The sequence below is a fragment of the Larus michahellis genome, chromosome 7 (genome assembly GCF_964199755.1).
Source record: "Larus michahellis chromosome 7, bLarMic1.1, whole genome shotgun sequence".
Taxonomy (NCBI): domain Eukaryota; kingdom Metazoa; phylum Chordata; class Aves; order Charadriiformes; family Laridae; genus Larus; species Larus michahellis.
In genome coordinates, this window is record NC_133902.1 from 32,440,142 (window position 1) to 32,458,673 (window position 18,532).

The 18,532-nt window shown below is 36.6% G+C and overlaps 1 protein-coding gene across 5 annotated transcripts in view; it reads left to right on the forward strand.

Moving 5' to 3' along the window:
- Positions 1-18,532, forward strand: part of ZNF385B (zinc finger protein 385B) — a 172,858-nt gene that overhangs the window by 129,502 nt on the left and 24,824 nt on the right. For all 5 annotated transcript variants that reach the window (XM_074594782.1, XM_074594783.1, XM_074594784.1 and 2 more), the window contains 2 exons: positions 4,623-4,733; positions 18,063-18,225. In XM_074594782.1, coding sequence (XP_074450883.1) covers positions 4,623-4,733; positions 18,063-18,225 — 274 coding nt within the window. The remainder of the gene's footprint in view (positions 1-4,622; positions 4,734-18,062; positions 18,226-18,532) is intronic.

Sequence of the window (18,532 nt, forward strand, 5' to 3'; positions counted from 1 at the left end):
TTTGATGTCTCTTTAGTAGTCTAGTTCAGTTCCCGGAAGGCCCCAGAAGAATTCATGGAACCATGATATACAGCAGGGCAGGGGGAGTTTCTGGTAGCAAGAATTATAAGAGATTTCAAGGATGAAATTGTTGAATTACTGATGATAGTGCGTAACAGCTCATATAAAACTGCTTTTGTACCTGAGGACTGAAAGGTGGCAAATGTGATGCAAGTTTTTAAAACCCATTCCATGGAGAATGTAAGCTGTTGGGTGGCATATTTTGCCAGGCAAATTAATAGAAACCTTGATAAGAATAGTATAAGAGGTTACCTCATACTGTAAACTGCCTGTAAAGTGTCAATGTAATTCCTTTTTAAAGATAAATCCTTCTTTACAAACCTGTTTGTAGAGGCCAACAAACATGTGAATAAGGGTGTTTTAATTGACATATTTTGAACTACTAAAAGGGCTTTCAAAGAACCCTCTGGCAAAAATTTTTAAGAAAACTAAATTGGCTTAAGAGGATCCTTGTATGCCAAAAAGATACTTATGAGGTAAGGGAGCTGAGGAAATTTGCTAATGGTTAAATTCTCCAAGGTAGTAAGGACAAAGAAAGACCAAAGCATTGTGAAAGACCATCATGAGACTGAGAAGCCAGACAATAAATGGTTGGTGAAGTTCCATCTAGAGAAATACAAAGCAAAACTTCACAAAACTTCATGTAGATAGTAATGTGCTGTGAATTGGCCATTAACACTTGGCAGTGAGAACTCAGGTTTATAATAGTGATTCCATGAAAACATCATCTCAGAGTTCAGTACTGATCCACCCTGAGTATTGCATATGGTTCTTGTCCATGTCTTCAAAGCCTTTGGTTGAATTTGTTAAATCGTGGTAGAATTGAGAAGGGCAACAAGGATGCTCAAAGGAACAGAATGGTTTCCATTCACAGAATGACTGAGCAACACAGAAGTAACTTGGGATGTGGTACAGGTCGTACAAAATTGAGTTGCGTGGAGCTACATTTAAACAAAAATAATTATTTCTTGACACAACAGATTGTAGGCGTTGGAACTCAATGCGAAGAATGCAAACTGCTTTACATCAGTTCAAGGGGTGACTATGCAAGAGAAAGTCGTTGCGATTTACCAAATACACAGAAAACGCCCAGCTCTGGCAAAGTTTTGTTCAAAAATATGTGAACCTTGTGAAAATAGTCGGGGGAAATACAATGTACGTTTGTGCTGCTCCTGTTCTTTTCTTGATAACTGCAGATGATTGTTTTGGGGGATATAATGACAGGCTAGGTGGAGCTTCGGTAGAGGTTAGCAGTTCTTCTATGCTTTTGGATTGTCTGTTGCTACATTTGCATTTTTTAAGTGCTTTGAAAGTCATTGTCTCCGGCCTCAGTCGTTGCAGAGTATTTCTCATGCTTGCATGTTCTGAAATCGGGAAGTAGAAGAAGTGGTAGTAGAGTACTGCTGAAACCTGTCCGGATTCTGTTAATCCTTGCTCACCTCAATAGTTTGGATGATTTTAAGGAGACTCGTTGCAAAAAGATAGTATCTTCAAATTTTTGGAAAGACATTTTTAAATTTAACTTTTCATTAAACCAGTTGAAATAGAAGAAGACTAAAAGGTTGTTAAACTTAGTTATGGCTACCAGAGCGCTGTGAATTGCTTTATTAATTCCTCCTGTAGCATAAACAGTGTAGTGCAGATTTTTATTTGCATTTGTCATAGCTGTTAGCTTCTGTTATTATTTTTGTTTTATAGAACTGGTTTTTAAATACTGGTGTTCCCCACTGGGCAAAGTATGCTGCGTCATTTCCTAATATATACCTCAACAAATTACTCTCTCCCTCTTTTCTACACCCTCCCTCCCTCCCTGCAATGAAGAGGATAATTTTGTGTTGTGATCTGAGATCAGTTTACCCTGCAGCATTAATCTTCTAACAGAGAGATACTATTTTATTTTTCCAGCATGCTGTAATCCACCCCAGTTTCTGTTATATTTAAAACCTATTAATTGTTAATGTTGCACTTCTTGAATTCTAATCATGAGCAGACTACATGCAGGGCTCCGGTTTGGGAAGGATCATTAACCGTTCCCCCGGGGATCCCAAGCGGTACTTTCTGGAGGCAGCGTGAGCTGTATTATTTGTGTAGACTTTTGTCCTTGTGCTGCTACATCTGTTTGAAACTGGGACTTTGGGTACAGTCTGCATTGTATGGTTTTGAACTGCATTGCCTGACGCTAGCGCTGTGGATTGTTATCTGGAATGCACAGAGGAATCATTGATCACTGCTTCTTTTTCCCTTTTTATTTTTTTTAAACGGGACTGCAGACGCTAGTGGGTATTTATGCTATTTCTTTTCACCGATCTCAGGCACTTCAAATGGTTGAGGTACTTTTCAGCATTACTCTTTTGTTCTAGATTACCTGACTAACAATTAGTAGTTAAGTTGGAAAACAAAACATGTCTTCTATTTAAGAAAAGAAAAATACTATTCCCTAATGATACAGCAATGTTTTAATATATGTTCTAAATGTAATAATATATATTGACTGGCGTATCTATTACAAAATGGATACTCAAAAAACTTTTAATCTGCATGTATAATTATGATATATTATGCAGGGTGTTGCAATAAATGGTTCAAATCAGAAAGAGATATTTTTTGTTATATTTTAAGCTTTTAAACTTTGGACTGTCATTACCTTCAAGAAACAGAGGAAAGAGGGAATAAGGATATTTATTTTAGGGTTTTTTTAGACTTTATCACGTTCATTGCAACAACACCGTGTCATGTAATAAAGTAGTTAATTCTAGATGAGGTGGTTTTACTTTTGTAGTTGTCTTAATACAGTACCTCTATGGCAATGATATCGAGTATTTAATGGCAAAAGCTGACAAAAATTATATCATCTCTCCAGAAAATTTATTAGCAATGACATTTACAAAAACACGCATTTCATTTAAAAGGAATGTAGCAAGAAACTGATGTAGCTGTAGTCCAAAAAAATTAAGTAAGTGTTTAATATTGGGTAATGGATTATCGGAGAATGTCTTCTCAGGCAGATACGATGCAATGTGTTTTTCTTGAATTTGTGTATTTGTGTGTGTATCTGCGAAGAAGATCCTCATTAGTGCAGGCTTCTCTGCAAGCTTCAATGTGTACTAAGGGAAAATTAGAGTCTTTATCTTCAGGTTTAGAAAGTCTGGAAGCAGCTCATTTACTGTTACAGTTCTTTAACTAATGAATCTGTAACTTCAACTTTTCTCTCCTCCTTTCGTAAGTCAGGTTAGTGTCAAATATGTGATGTGTACAACCCAAGATTAAACACCCAGGTTTGGTTTCTTCCAATAGTACTGCAAAGGAAAAGAACCATCACTGTGACTGCAAAGAAAGATTCAGAAAAATATAACATTGTAACAAATTGAACTATTTTCTCCTGAGCTGGTTTAAAAACGAAGTTGGGAAATGGGCTCTTATCTTTTCTTGTAGACTGTCATTTTTTGCCCTCTCCTCTTCAGATTTGATTTCTCATCTTAAATAAGTATTGAGGACCACATGTGCACAGATCCGCATGGGATAATTTGGGTTGAAAGGCACCTCAGAGGTCATCTGGTCCAACCTCACAGGATCAGCTGTGAGATCAGACCAGATATTCTGTTTTATTTGAATTAGAAAAATATGTTTGGGTCAGGAAATTAGTTTTAATCCGTATCCATGCCACATCAGGGAAAATGACATATTATGCTGCTTTGAGGCCTTGATGCAGTCGCAGTTATAAACTCTGTCTCCCTCACATCCATTATCATTCCCAAATCCTTCAGTGTTAACAACAAAGCTCTCTGCGATCTTGAGGATGTTGTAAACTGTGACCAACAGTACTCCTGCTATTTAGCAAAGATGTAATCAATTCCCAGTTCCTGAAAATGTTCAGTGAAATTTAGGATTTAATATATTCAGTGCTTCACTTGTCTCACATTTTTCACAGTGTTAAAATGTTTTCTGAAGTGGGGTCACTTGAGTTCCCTTTCCTGGTACAAACACTCCCCCTGTGCTCTTCTGAACTTCAGCCTTCCCATGGGCTCTCTCACTCATTAATTCTGCATGGAAATGTTTGGGGATTACGACCTTTTTTCCCAGCAAGCAGTGTTTCTAATGGAGCCTGCAAAGGACCTCCTCTCACAAAGAGGTCTCCGGGAGAGAATATTTTCCAAGTAAATGCTAATATCTATCACTGAACAGAAGAACCAGTAGAGAGAAATGACAGTGATTTGTTAGGGGGCAAGAGTGGGTTCTCGTAACGTGCCTGTTGGACCAGCAGGTGATCGGGGAAGGCTTTCAGTGGGCTCTTTGCAATTCAGAGGCAGTAGCTGGGGCCCTGCAGCACTGAGGATGTGCAGGGTTGGGGGTGGAACTATCTAGTAACCTGGGGATGGCAGCAACAATGGAGCTGCCTTTCCTTCCTAAGCTCTGGCATGCTGCCAATTCCCAGTTTCCTCCTGTTTATCTCAAAAAGACAAAGAAAAGAAAAAGATTCCAGCAGGAAGTGTTATTTTTTTATTTTTCTTCTGTACTGTATATTGCCCTGAAAAGTTGTAAATTGATTATTGTTTGTTCTCCAGATGGATCCTGTGCAAAAAGCAGTCATAAACCATACATTTGGAGTGTCCATTCCACCAAAGAAGAAACAAGTCATTTCCTGTAACGTCTGCCAGCTTCGCTTTAATTCTGATGTGAGTATTGACTATTCTTTTTTTCTTTTTGGTACATTAGGTATAATTAATCTAAACCTCTTTTTCCCCAAACAAATCATTCCAGTTCAGCTCACATTCTGCTCAGCCTGCTGGGCTGATATTTTTGTCCACTCAGAGATGGAAGTCCATAGAGGTACATCAGCCTTTGATTTTCTTGAATGTGTCTGGCACGATGTCCAATGCCACGTCCATTGATGGTATCCCATTACCTTCAAGAGGTACTGCAAAAAGAAATGTTGGTTGGTCTTTTTTTTTCGGTTGTTTTTTTTTTTAAAAAAAGGAGGGGGAGCAGACAGAAAATCTTTCCTATGAGTTCTCCGTGTCATACCCACTCTTCTTCCAGAAGAAATACCTTTTTGCTGTTGTTTCTCCATCCTTGATAATATGTCTTCTGATTTCTTAATAAAGCCACTCTTCCAGTAACTTTCATTTGGAATAAACATGAGCATTTACTTCTGGCTGTCTCTTTGAGTATGATAAAGGTCAAGGAAACTGTTTTCTGAGGTGTAATGTAAAAAAATGCATTACAAAAGAGTACATTGATTTATATGTTTAAAATACATATCCAGTTAATGTTTTTCTCAAGTAGCTTGAAAATTAAAGAAATTCAAGAAAACTACGTCTAAGAAAATTACGACCTTCGACACTTTAAAAATATGTATTTGTTCTTGGAGACTACTTACTAATGTCATTTAGCTAATACAAGAACCTTCAAACTTCTCAGGTTTTTTTTCAATTTCAAGAGTAAAACCAAATCCTTAAGTGATGTGTTAATATTATATATTTTGCTGTTATAATTTCAGTCTAAGAAATAGTTTGCAGACACCTCCTCAAAGCCTTTCAGTACTCAGTGCTCCTAGAGATTGGCAATGAAGCACCCATACCTATTACTTTAATTTTCTCTGCCTCTACGATTCCACTTTGAAAAATGCCTTGTAAAGTGGTTTCCCCAGCTTGGCTTTCTTGTCTAGGATGGAAAGGATTTTGAAGCAGTGCTATCCTACCTTCAAATTGATTTCTAAATCTGTCATCTTTTGACAAGCTTATTAAATTTTCTTTGAAGTGGCAATATCTACTTAGTTAACCGATTTCAAAAGTCGTTATTTAAAATTTAGTTCACTTATATTTCCTCTTTAAGGTTAAGATTTAAGGTCAAAAAAATCTTTCTGTTCTGATACTTGGTGCAGATACCTGTTTTTACTGATTAAAACAAGGAACCAGTAAAGTTTTTAAAAATTTTCCTGGGCTCCATGGATCTGAATCTTACTTCTGAGATGGACCTTTCTCAGTCACCAGGGAGGCAGCTCAGCCTCTTCACGCTCTTCCCTCTCCTCCTGAGGTCAGGGTCCCTCTGACCATGGGTCCTGTCACTAGAGGAGTCACTCACTTTGTCTGCACAGACATTAAGGTGGACAAACAGCATATCAGGCAGATGGATTGAATCACAACTTAGTGGCTCAAAACAAAAAAGAGCTGAAATATGATATCTTTTTGTACATCTGCCAACCAAGCAATTTTTCCTATCTAGACTTACTCGCAAAGTAGAACAAAACATGCATATCGTATTCTGCTTTCAATAGTGGCATCACAAAAGCAATGGCAGATTATAGCCTGGTTTCTTCTTCTGGGGCGGATGTATTCATATGGTGTTGTGCTCCTTTCTTCCTAAATGTGATCGATATGGTCAGTTCTAGGTGCTAGAAAATATCATCATCCTTTTGTAATGAATGATTGTAAGAAAAGATGAAGCACTATGACTGTGCCACAGTTAGTGATAAAATGCAGTTCTTTACTTTCTACAGCAGTTTGCTTTATCAGGACATTCACAAACAACCTGGAAATTTGATTTTAGAATGCACTGAGATTTAGTAGTGTTATTCATACCAGAAAATACCTTCATAACTATTTCATAACCACAACATACAAGAATATTTGGAGAAGGAATTTTCACTTCTATTTTAAAAACTATCTAGCCGTTCATTGGTTTATTCAGCTTCTCCTGGGAAGCTTACATAAGTTTTTAAAATCTTTCCTCCGGGTTCAGTCTTTTGACCTTAAGAGTTATTTATTTGAGTGTGAGAGTGAGATCTTCTACTCAGATACTGTTCTCACCACCACCACCCCATAATCTCCATTGTTATAATTTCACTGAGGTGATGCTAATGGCCTAACTAAGCTCTGCAGACTCTTATAGTTCTTTCTTAGCTAGTTAAAAGCTCCTTCACAGAAATAAAATGCTTGTATTTTTCTTTTTGGTCCCTTTATAATGTGAAATTATGCTTAGGGAGTGGAACGGTCTTTACAATCCATCCTGTGTTGCATGTCATGTATTTGAGAACCTTGTAACTGTTGAATCTTTCAGTGAAATCAATTCCACCATGTAACATCCTAAGAATGTACTGAAAGCCTTTTGGGTGGCCTCAAACTGTGATAAACCTGCATTAAAGCCTTGAGAATAGGACATTGCAGAATGAGATTTGTAGGCCAGTCACTTCACACTTGCAGTTTGTTCTAGCTCTACAATGCTGACGTGCTCCTTGTTGTTGATGGGCATTTTGTTCCTTTCAACTTCTGTTGACCTTAAATGCAAGCAAATGAAAAAAAAAATGACAGAAGTAAGCTATTAAGTATTATTCTTACTTTTGTTCTCCTAAATGAATTTCAGTTGCATGGTGTTTGATGATTCTGACCTGATTCTAGTAGTGCTTTATCTATTGCATGAGTAACGTATGGACCAGTGGATATTTGTCTGTGAGAAGACGAAAATTGGCTTCCTTGCCTGCAATTGTCTTCTCACACTGTGGACGCCCACTGGTCTGGATCAATAGACCCAGAAAATTCAGACCAGTCAATTTATAGTTGTCAAGCCTCCCACTAAATTAATACAGTAAATTGCAAAGGTTTCAGTTTTCTTCTGCTAGTGTGTGTCTGCAGGTTTAGCTTTGGTGAGAGTGTTGTAGCATCGGATTCAGAGACAGGGATCTGCAGCTATCTGCAGGAAGAGAAAGTCTGATATCAGGGATGCAAGGAAACTTTAAAATAGACTGTCTCCAATGTGGGAGTAAATGTATCTAATGTTGAAGTGATGCCTTCTGGATTTTGAAAAATAAAAATTGGTAGGATGTTGCTATTTTTCTCCTACCATATTATAATTTGAACAGAGTGTTTCCTAACTGAATTGTTCAATATATCCTAGTCTCTTGTACTTCTAAAATGTTTTTTAAAAGTACAACATGAAGAAAACATCTGCACACAAACTCTAAATCCAATCCAGGTTTAGCCTGATCTGTTTATCCTCTTCCAAAAAATAAATGATGGGTTTTGATCATACTCTTAGGCATTGCCATCAAACTCTATCTGTCCTTTTCTAGAATTCATTATCTGAAGTTTGGTCAATTTGGAAGTTGTTTTCTGCTAATAAATTCTGGCACAAACATTTTCTGCACCGCTTCCAAGCTCTGTCAACTCCAAGAGAAACTGTAGTACAGAAGAGATGATCCAAAATCTTTAGAAACAGAAAAATATAATACCATCTCTGCGAAGTAACACCAAACTAAAGTTGTTTTAATAGCCTGAGCTTTGAGGCCATTGAATGGGGATTCTATCTGTAGTATTGACCTGACAACAGTGATAACTGAGGTTGCTTCAACAATATTTTTTGTATGATCTAGTTAAAATGCTCTAGCTGGTACTTAGGTTCAGGCAGCTAATACCACTCTAAGTATCTTGTTGTTTGAGTATCTGAGGTATCTGGGACATCCACACCAGGCTGGTAGACCTGACATAGGCCCTGCAGTTGGAGGTCAGGCAGGACACCTGAGGACAAAATATACTGGATGCCCCTTTCTAGAACTGAATCCCCACTCATTAGGTTTGTCTTCTATTTTCTTTTTCCTTTCTTTTTTTTTTCTTTTTTTTTTTTTTTGAAGGGGTTTGGGGGGAAACAGGATTTAGTGAGGAGAAAAAGCATTAAAAGAAATAGGAGGAAGTTAATTGACCTCAAGATTATGATACCAGAAAACTGGAAAATTAGTAGAGCTCAACAATTCAAAGGAATTGAAATGGCAAAAAAGTGAGGAGGGAATAGAGAAAAGGACTTTTTCCTAAACTAATTTTTAATGATGGTAAATACCAGGAGTCAATTGCTATTGAATTAAATTGGAAATCTCAATTTAAGGATAGCATTATGAGGCTTGGTAGTTGATGAGATTGATTAGTCAGAATAGTCAATGAGATACTTATTTTTCAGCCTGCATAAACTTTATTCTGTTATGCAGAGGAACATACTTTTTTGGAAAACTGTTTAGCAAAAAAAAAAAAAGCAACACTGTCCATTAATAGTTACAGTTGGATTTGTTCCAGTATATTAGAATAAACCCAGGTGTTTCCATCTTTGCATCATAATATCTGTTAGCACCATTATATCTTTTAATTTCTATACGATGATGAAACAGTACGTGTTCCAGTGCAGCAATGATTAGTGTATCAATAAAGTCCAAGCTACAGACTTGTGTTATAATCCAGCTCAGAAAAAATGAGAAATATCTCAGTTATGTTTACTACCACCAGAGACCATGCAGCAGAAGAGGAAGAATCCTCTTCATGGAACAGATTGTGGTAGTGAGTCAGATTTTACACTTGCTTAAAGGCCACCAGAGCAAGGGACGTAACTGTATTCCACTAAGAGGAAGCAAGACATGCTGCGAAAGATCTAGCTCAGCCTTTGAAAAAAATTTTTTTTTTTCCTTTTAAGAATTCTAGGATTCCTTCCAAACCCATGATATATCTATATGGACTATAGATAAGATTTGCTAAACAAGTTTTCATAGTATTTACATAGGTCTGGCTTGTTGATGTTAGTTATTTGTATTACAGATATTCTAGCAGAAACAAAAAGCAGCTTGGGTGAGTTTGCTGAATCCTTATGATACCCGTAAGAGGCTCCAGTAGCAACAGGGCAAGGGGAAAAATGGCTGTCTTCTATCCCACATAGATTCCTTCTCTGCTTACTCTCGGCTTGTTCGTTCTCATTCCTTCTGGCCACCAGATGAATCTGCAGCATCTCCTGCAGCTGCTCTGTGGCAGTAGGTCCCTCCAGCAGCTGTGGAGCTTCAGCCAGACTGTCCCAGAGATGTCTGTTATATTCTGTTACGGCATCTGACACTGCAGCTTGCAGCCGTAAGAGAAAAGTGAGTTGCAGTTGCAAGGATACCTGTTTGGCTTCTGCAGAATTGTTTTTTTTCTCCATGTGTATGAATCATCACCTTGCGTTCACGTAAATTCTCTCTGCTCTTCTCCCTCCTCATTTGTAGTGGTAGTCCACAGAGCTTTTGGAGCTTGGGCACTAGACAATAATGTCAGTGCTAATCCAGTTCCTTTCCTCAGCAGCCAGACCTCTCTGTGCTCCAAACTCACATATACATTGACAGCAGCCCGCGTGGTTTGTTTTTGTTTGTTTTGTGGTGTTTTTTTTTTTGAAAACCGAGTTTGTCATCTCTTGATCACGTGTAAAAGAAGTAGTTACTTCCCTCTGTGCATTTTGTTTCTTGTAGGAAGGTCTTCGGCTGTGATACAGCCTGGTAGGTACTATCTTGTTGATAGGATATCATTTGATTGAAATAAACTTGTGTTTGCATGGTGTGGTACTCTGTGAGTAACGACTGTAAGTCAGTGCTGCTTTTTCGTGTCACCTGCAAAGACTTGGAAATCGAGGGAAAAAAAAAACACCTGGTAGGCAGATCAGAAAAAGCAGATGCAGCAGTTTGCCATTATATGAAGGTAATCTTATTGTTGAATGCATTTATAGCTAATAAAAATTATGTGACGATAGTGATCATCTTTTTAAAATGCTAGAAGGCAAATTTTTGAAGTTTAGGCAAGTATTACCAAATGTTAACTTTGCAAATTTGAATGAATCACTCATGCTGTCAAAAAGATAACACACAAAATAATCAATAGCATCAAATAAAAATCTACAGAACTGTCATAGTCTTTTGTCAAATGTTTTACATTTTGCCTATAAATAAGACTATTTATATTGATTCTTTGGGTATGGAGGATAGTGAAGCAGATAGGAGGTAATTAAAAGCATAAATCTCAGGAACTTGTGAAGGTAATTTTCTGTTTTGTAGAAAGAACTGACAAAATGATGAAAGTTGTTAGCTCCAACATGACAGAAATATTGCATGATTATAGGGTACAGGGTTATAACATGGTGAAAATTGTGTTCAAATAACAGCTATTTAACAGCGCTTTTAACTAAGTTTGGTTAGATATTTAAATATGAGTTGACTCCTTATGACATGGCTGATCTTCACAGCTTTTTGATTTTTCTATGTCCTTTTCAACAGTAATCTACCTTACTATTTGGAGCAATTAGGTTTTAGAAACCCGTTGAGAACAGAATTGAAAAAATAATGCATAGCTTTGGTCTAACAAATGTATGAATGCTTCAGTTTTGCAGATTTCTTCAATTACATCTGTTATTAACATCAAATGAGATAAAACTAAATTTTTCAACACAGCTTCCTAATTTATCATTTAAGGTAATTTTTATTAAAGTTACGATTCCAGTCTAAATTCTTCTTAATTTATATACTCCTCACATAAATATGCATACTCTTACAACATGGTTCTAACAGGCAAACTATATGATCAAATATTTGATAGACCTCTTACTATTTTAGGAAAGGGAGCTTTATAGTTCAGGACCTGCTGTGAATTAGAATCATAGAAATAGAATCATAGAATTGCCTCGGTTGGAAGGGACCCTTCAGATCATCCAGTCCAAGCACCAACCTAACTCTGACAAAAACCATCACTAAACCCTATCTCTAAGCTCTATGTCTACCCGTCTTTTAAATACCTCCAGGGATGGTGCCTCAGCCGCTTCCCTGGGCAGCCTGTCCCAATGCTTAATAACCCTTTCAGTGTAAAAGGTTTTCCTAATATCCAGTCTAAACCTCCCCTGGCGCAACCCGAGGCCGTTTCCTCTTGTCCTGTCGCCTGTAACTTGGGAGCAGAGACCGACCCCCACCTCCCTACACCCTCCTTTCAGGGAGCTGTAGAGAGCGAGAAGGTCTCCCCTCAGCCTCCTTTTCTCCAGGCTGAACACCCCCAGCTCCCTCAGCCGCTCCTCATGAGACTTGTTCTCCAGACCCCTCACCAGCTCCGTTGCCCTTCTCTGGAACAGCTCCAGCACCTCAATGTCTTTTTTTGTGGTGAGGGGCCCAAAACTGGCCACAGCACTCGAGGTGGGGCCTCACCAGTGCCGAGTACAGGGGGACAATCACTGCCCTAGTCCTACTCACCACACTGTTGTGAGTGTGGAGACAAACTGACGATGTTACAGGTATAACTACCTCTGTGCTCCTCCAGTCTTGCACAGTTAGATGCCTTCTCTAACAGGACTGCTGCCATTGCAGCTGTGCCAGGAGGCCTCTCACAGGGATGCTGCACGCACTTCATTAAAACATTTCTCCTTACGGCCTAATGTAATGTAATTATGGTAGCCTAGCTAAGAGCTTTACCTGCAAAAAAAAAATGGGGTTTTTTGTACTTGAGACTGTGTAGTTATGGTGGAACCTGGAAAAAATCTTGATCTTACACACATACACACTGAACTATTAGACTTTGTCAAACCTTGCATCAAGCTGTCATTGAAGGGATCTGGTAGGTTAGTATTTCATCTCTTTGTGTAGTAATAAATTCAGTTAATTAGTCATTCACACACCAAATAGATTCTAAAACTCAGTCACTTGTGAACTGTCAAAATGAATGGTGCTGATTTCAAATATACTGTCAGTCACTGCTCCTGACAGGGATAATTTTCTGTAATCTTTTGTACTGCAGTCTTACCTGAACTTCAAAGTTTTCTTAAAGGTAATACCACTATCAATGAATCTGTATGATCTGTATGTTTCCTGGTTATCTGTATCTTTCTATGTATACATATCTATACATATACACATATTTAAGTTTATGCAAAGTAAAGCTTCAGAGGTTAAGCACTATAATATGCTAATGATATTCACATTTATTTTAGAAAGCATGTTTACGTGTAGAAGATGAAGATTTGCATTGTTGATGTTTTATTAGATGCAGTCTAGCGTATAAGGCTAACGTATCATACGTAGTCTCACAGTTTAGCATCCTGATGCTTAGATTTCAAACTTAGTAATTTGGAGTTGAAAGTGGCAATTAACTTCAGATTTTAAATACAATGTAACACTTGGATCATTTTTTTGTCTCAATGAAATATTTTTAAGACGGGAAGAACTTGTCCTTTCTTATAACCAAGTCATTAATCCTAATAGCATAGAAGGCTTTCTAAAAAAAAACAAAAACAAAAACAACAACAAAAAAAACCCCACAACAAAACAACAACAACAGCAAACCCAAACAAAAAAAAACAAACAAAACCCCCACAAGGTTTAATTGCTTGCGGTTTTTTAATTACTACTTAAAGACTATGAATGGAACTAAAAATCTACATTGCTTAAAGAGAGGATGGGTGTCCTTCCACCATTTTAGGTCGTAGAAATTTGAAAACCAATAGGAGAAAATTGCGTATTTATTTGTCTGTCAATAATATTCTTAATTATTTGCAACTGAATTCAAAATACAGCTTTTCACTAGGCCATGATCTTCTAAAGATTTAGACATATGTTTAATGCCTTAAAATATGCCTCCTGTTGATCAAAAAGGAATGCCAGACAAATACATAAACACTTTTGTGGAATTTGGCCTGTCAGTACAAAGGTATTTTTTGCATTCTGGTATTTAATGTCATATTTATTGCAGCTTAAAGCTCTTCCTGTTCATTAAATCTTACTAGCCGGTACTTGATGATTTTCTATACTTTCCAATAAGTAGGAGGACTCCATTTTAAAATGTCACAATGTGTATATATCGAGCTAGTAGACCATAGTCAGTTTTAGGACCAAATGGAAATTAGATTTTCCTTTTAGGTGTAGGGAGTTCTTTCATATGAAATATTTTCTTATTCCACTTTTTGAAAGAGTGTCCTCCTTAACCTAAAAATTATAATAATAAACGTTCAATGATGACATTTAATTTCAATTATATAAGCAATAAATTTAACTTAATCTTTTTGAAATAAAAAAATAAATATTCCAACAATATTGTGGCACAGATAAATTATTTTACTGTAGAGTTGATTCATCCCTACAGTAAATGCAGCCCTATACACTGGGATAAATTATTATGCAATTTAAAAGCATCACAGTACATGAGTACAAAGAGATTCATTAAGGTTACAGATCTTTATTTTAGGGTTTTTAAACTTTTTTTATTTTCTCAAATATTGTTTTGATGATATGGAATTTTCATGAATTAGTTGTACATAGTTTAGTTAATGATGATCAAAAAGTACATTCAATATCCATTTAAAATATTACATCCCTAAGATATTTACTCTTATTTTCTTCTAATATTTTATAGGGGTTTTGTATTAAAACCGGTGAATTATCTTTCTTTTATACCTGTGACTTTTAAACCTTGTGTGTACAGAACTTCCTTTGGATTATCAGACCAAATGAAAATAAGTGTTTGTCATCTTGTCTTAACTGAAAATGAAAATTGTATGTGTTATGGCTTATTTCAAAAGTATGTTTAGTATTTCAGTGATGTATGTTACAAAGCTCGTAACCTGTATTTGTGTCAGAAATAAGTTTTAAATGGGACTTGGAGCAAATATGTTTGCCTTGAATGTGGTACTTGTGCAAATATTTTATAAAACTAGGGTTAGTAATGATCAGGGCATTAATAATCAGCATAATTGGTACCAGTAATAATCAGAACTTGTATTCCAGTTTCAGATTCCCACAGCCGTCCTTTTTTCTTTTGCTTACTATGACTCCAGAAAGAACCGATGTTTTTTATAACACAGTTACACAGAACACGGTTCCGTGTTGATATTGCATTTCAGTTACCAAAAGGCAACTGAATCAAATGATTTATCCCACAGTGGATATTAAGCAAACTCTGAACTTCAGGTGTATCTGAAAGGGTCAGAAAATAAAGCTCGTGTGGCTCGGAAACATTGCTTCAGTACCTCAAGGAATACTCCTCTGACTTCGTGTTTGAAGAGAGTATCTGTGTTTCTACTCACAGAACAGAGATGAGTTGAAAGAGCCTAAAAACCAAAGGTTTAACAAAATCCAGCCACTGGAAGTTGAAACTAGACAAATTTGGTGTAGAAATAAATGGTACGTACTTAACTGACAAAGTGAAGCACTGAAATAATTTACCAAAGGTAGATTTGCCATCCTTAGCTACTTTAAAATCAAGACTAGACAATTTCTTTCCCCCAAAGGAACATGGACTAGTTCAAACAGTTTTGGAAAAGGCTAGTGTTTTCAGAAACCCTACTTGGATATTCATAGCAATACCTTTTGGCCTTATAATGTACAACCATGAATTTGATGATAAAAAGATTATAATAATTACAAAACTTAAATCAAAAGTGAGTCAGTTCACCACATTTCCATGAGGCTTTGCTTGTGTTTACAGAAGTCTTAACTTTAATTCTGCCTGGGCTTGTTTGTTCTCAACAGGTCTCATGTACACTACATGAGGATTGAATGAAGGGACTCAAAGACTGTAGTAGGTTGTTACTGATATTGCAGGCATTATTATTGCAAATATCAGCAGAAAGGCTTATTATCAAGGAATTGACTTCCTAAGTCTTTCTCTTGAGTGCACCTATGTCTTTTATGTTATAGCTTTGGCCTCAGGCAGCATATGATCCTATCAACAGCACACATATGCGCAGAGCATAGAGTTCAAATATTTAAAGGGACATCATCAACTTGAGAATGCTTGAGCGCAAAATCTTGTACTTGCTATTATTTAAAGTTAAAAGTATTGGAACAGAAAGGGTATGTGTATATATATATACAGCTCAATTTTTAGTTTCCCTTTTTGTATGCTGTAACGTGTGAATAGTTTATTTAATTTTGTTGATGGCCAACACTCCTTCCAGTGCATCATGTAGCAACAGCAAAGCTTAAGAGAAATGGACAAAATCCAAGAGGGGTGGAGAGAGCCAGGGTGAGACTCCCGTGCCTGTGTAAGGCCCATCGACATAACAGGGTGCAAACAGATCTGTGCTACTCTGCCCACATTCAGAACTGAAAAGGTCCAACCCAGAAGTTGACAAGTGTCCCTTTAAGTAGTGCACGTAGTAGTAGTGGTATAGTTTAGTTGTTTCTTTATAATCCTTAAGTTGTGTTTGTACATGTGTTAATATTTCAAAGGTTTTAAAATCAAGAAATAGTTTAATAGCAGTTGACAATAGGCTCTTTACTGTTTTTATAACAAAGTTTTTATTAAAAACCCCAATTTCAGTGGAATTAAAAGTAAAACTTATCTAGCAGTCTTTCCTACTGAATGCTTGCTTACTGAAATCTCCTATGAAAGAAAAGATGCAGCCACACCATGTCGCATACATTACCCTTCTGAGGTGAAAAGCACTGTGTTTCACAGGTTGTATAATCATTTAAGAAGCTTCGGTGTATATGAACTTCACTCCTCTATTTTAGCGGCAGTTCTCCATCAGTTCTGACGGTGCATATAATTCTTGTGAGGACTCCAACACACTGTCTGTTCTCTTGTCTGGTCCAGCTGTTTCTACTCTTCACTTACTTACACTCTGCCATATGATAAAACTGTTATTACATGCTGTCCCAAGGTGACTGTATTGTAATGCCTACTTCTGCTGATCTTAAAATTATTTTCCTTGTTATGGCAGCACTCTTTGCGGAATTCAAATGTCTTAGATGTTATAGTTGTTTTTTATAAAAAGCATGTGACTTGTTTCATGGCTCGCTTCATTTAACACAGTGAACTAAAAAAAATAGCCCTAATTGGTTTGAGAGAGAATGTGGTTTTGCATGAGCATAGTAAAAGTTTACTTGCACTGATGTTTTTATATGCCAGGTGCCAAGGTGTGGCCATTCCGGTTACATGAAGCATGCTTTCACTGAGTGTTTTACTTCGAAATAAACAATATTAACTTTTCTAGTTAATATGTAACCTTCAATAGAGGCGCCTAGTAGTATGTCTGAAATAATTTTTTTGAATGATGATTGGAAATATTAATAACGCAAAGCTATTGCTGAATAATATAATGTTATGAAAATAGACTGTGTTTGTATTAAATTATGTTTCTTACTCATTTTTTTGTAAATTAATTTCTTGAGGAGTCAAGAAAAATGTTTAAATTCATTAGCTGAAATTTCTAAGCTTTGGCTTTTGTGTTAAGCGTATAGTTCCTTAGTTTTGCTCATAACAAAGCGGCCTGATTTATCAAGGCAGCTGGTTATGTTGAGTCAGGAACAGTAATGGGGTCTCAAAATCACTGAAAAAACGGGCATGTATTTATGTATCCAGTTTTAGCTGTGCAACTTCAAAAACACTGACCTAGTTTCTGAAGATAGTTTTAAGACAAAGGTGCAGTACACGTTACATCTCAGTACATATTTCTACTCTCCTGTTTGGGCAGACCAAGAAAGGGTACCTTACATATAAAGCACTTTAGCCAAAACAAAACACACACAAAAAATAATAATAATTATATATATATATATATATATAAAAGCTCCTCTCCTTCCTGACCTTCAGGTTTCAATTTTCTTGGTCTTTGAAAAAAATTATTCAAAGCAATTTATAAAACAGTCGAGACTGATTTAGTTTTCTGTATTTTATTCAGGTTTGCTGAAGTTTATAGGTACAGTATTTCTTCATTTTAACCCTTCTTGCTTGATCTAATAGTGAAGTCATAATGTTATTAATGCCTGTTTCAATTGCTGTTAGTGTGATGATGAAAATACTTTGACTTGTGTGCTAGATCAAACAGAAGGAAAAATGGATTATTTAATCATGTTACAGCATAGTACATCTTTCTAACTACAAGCAATAAAGTCTAGGGAACACTACATGTAAAATTGTGTAGCATCTTTCTCAACTGGATGTGTTTACATTTGTATAGTGCTTTAAATCTTTAAGCACCATGGAAGCAAAGAATTACATTAGGAGTGGCAGAGCTTTATGTAATCTCAAAGCCTCTTTTTTTGAGTTACTGAAAACATGTACCATTCATTAAAATCCTATCGTTTGAATATATAAGAACTTACATCTAGGAAAACTATTAGTATAGAGCTACCAAAAATTTCTACGTGGAATAATATGGTGCCTGCTATTGAAAGTGTCACTTTTCTGCCTTGTCATCCATTGTGTTTTATAGAAATACAGAAAAAAGTGAGCCTGATTTGTTCTCCTTTGTAGAGCCAGGCCGAGGCCCACTACAAAGGAAGTAAACATGCCAAGAAGGTCAAAGCACTAGAGGCAACGAAAAATAAACCCAAAGTTGGTTCTTCCAAGGACAGCGCAAAGGCTAACACAAGCTGCTCCACCACGCCAGTCACAGCCAACATCTCTGACAAATCAGGTCAATGAAAACTTTTTTTGTTCTATACATTCTTTATTTTCTTCTTTTTTTGGTGTTTGTAAGAGAGAATCTGATTGCATGACTTGTGTTTTCTAAACTATTTACTGTGCTTTCTTGTATAGAATTGATTGGTTTTGATATTATCAAAGTGCTTTTTCACATCTGTGAAACGTGGTCTCCCTGAATGCTGGAGTCTTTTTTTTTTTTTTTTTAAACGTGTGAAATTTAGTCTTATAAAGTATGGATGCAGTTCATACAACAATAATAGTGGATGGATGTGGGTGGAGGGACAAGTCTGAGATGTATG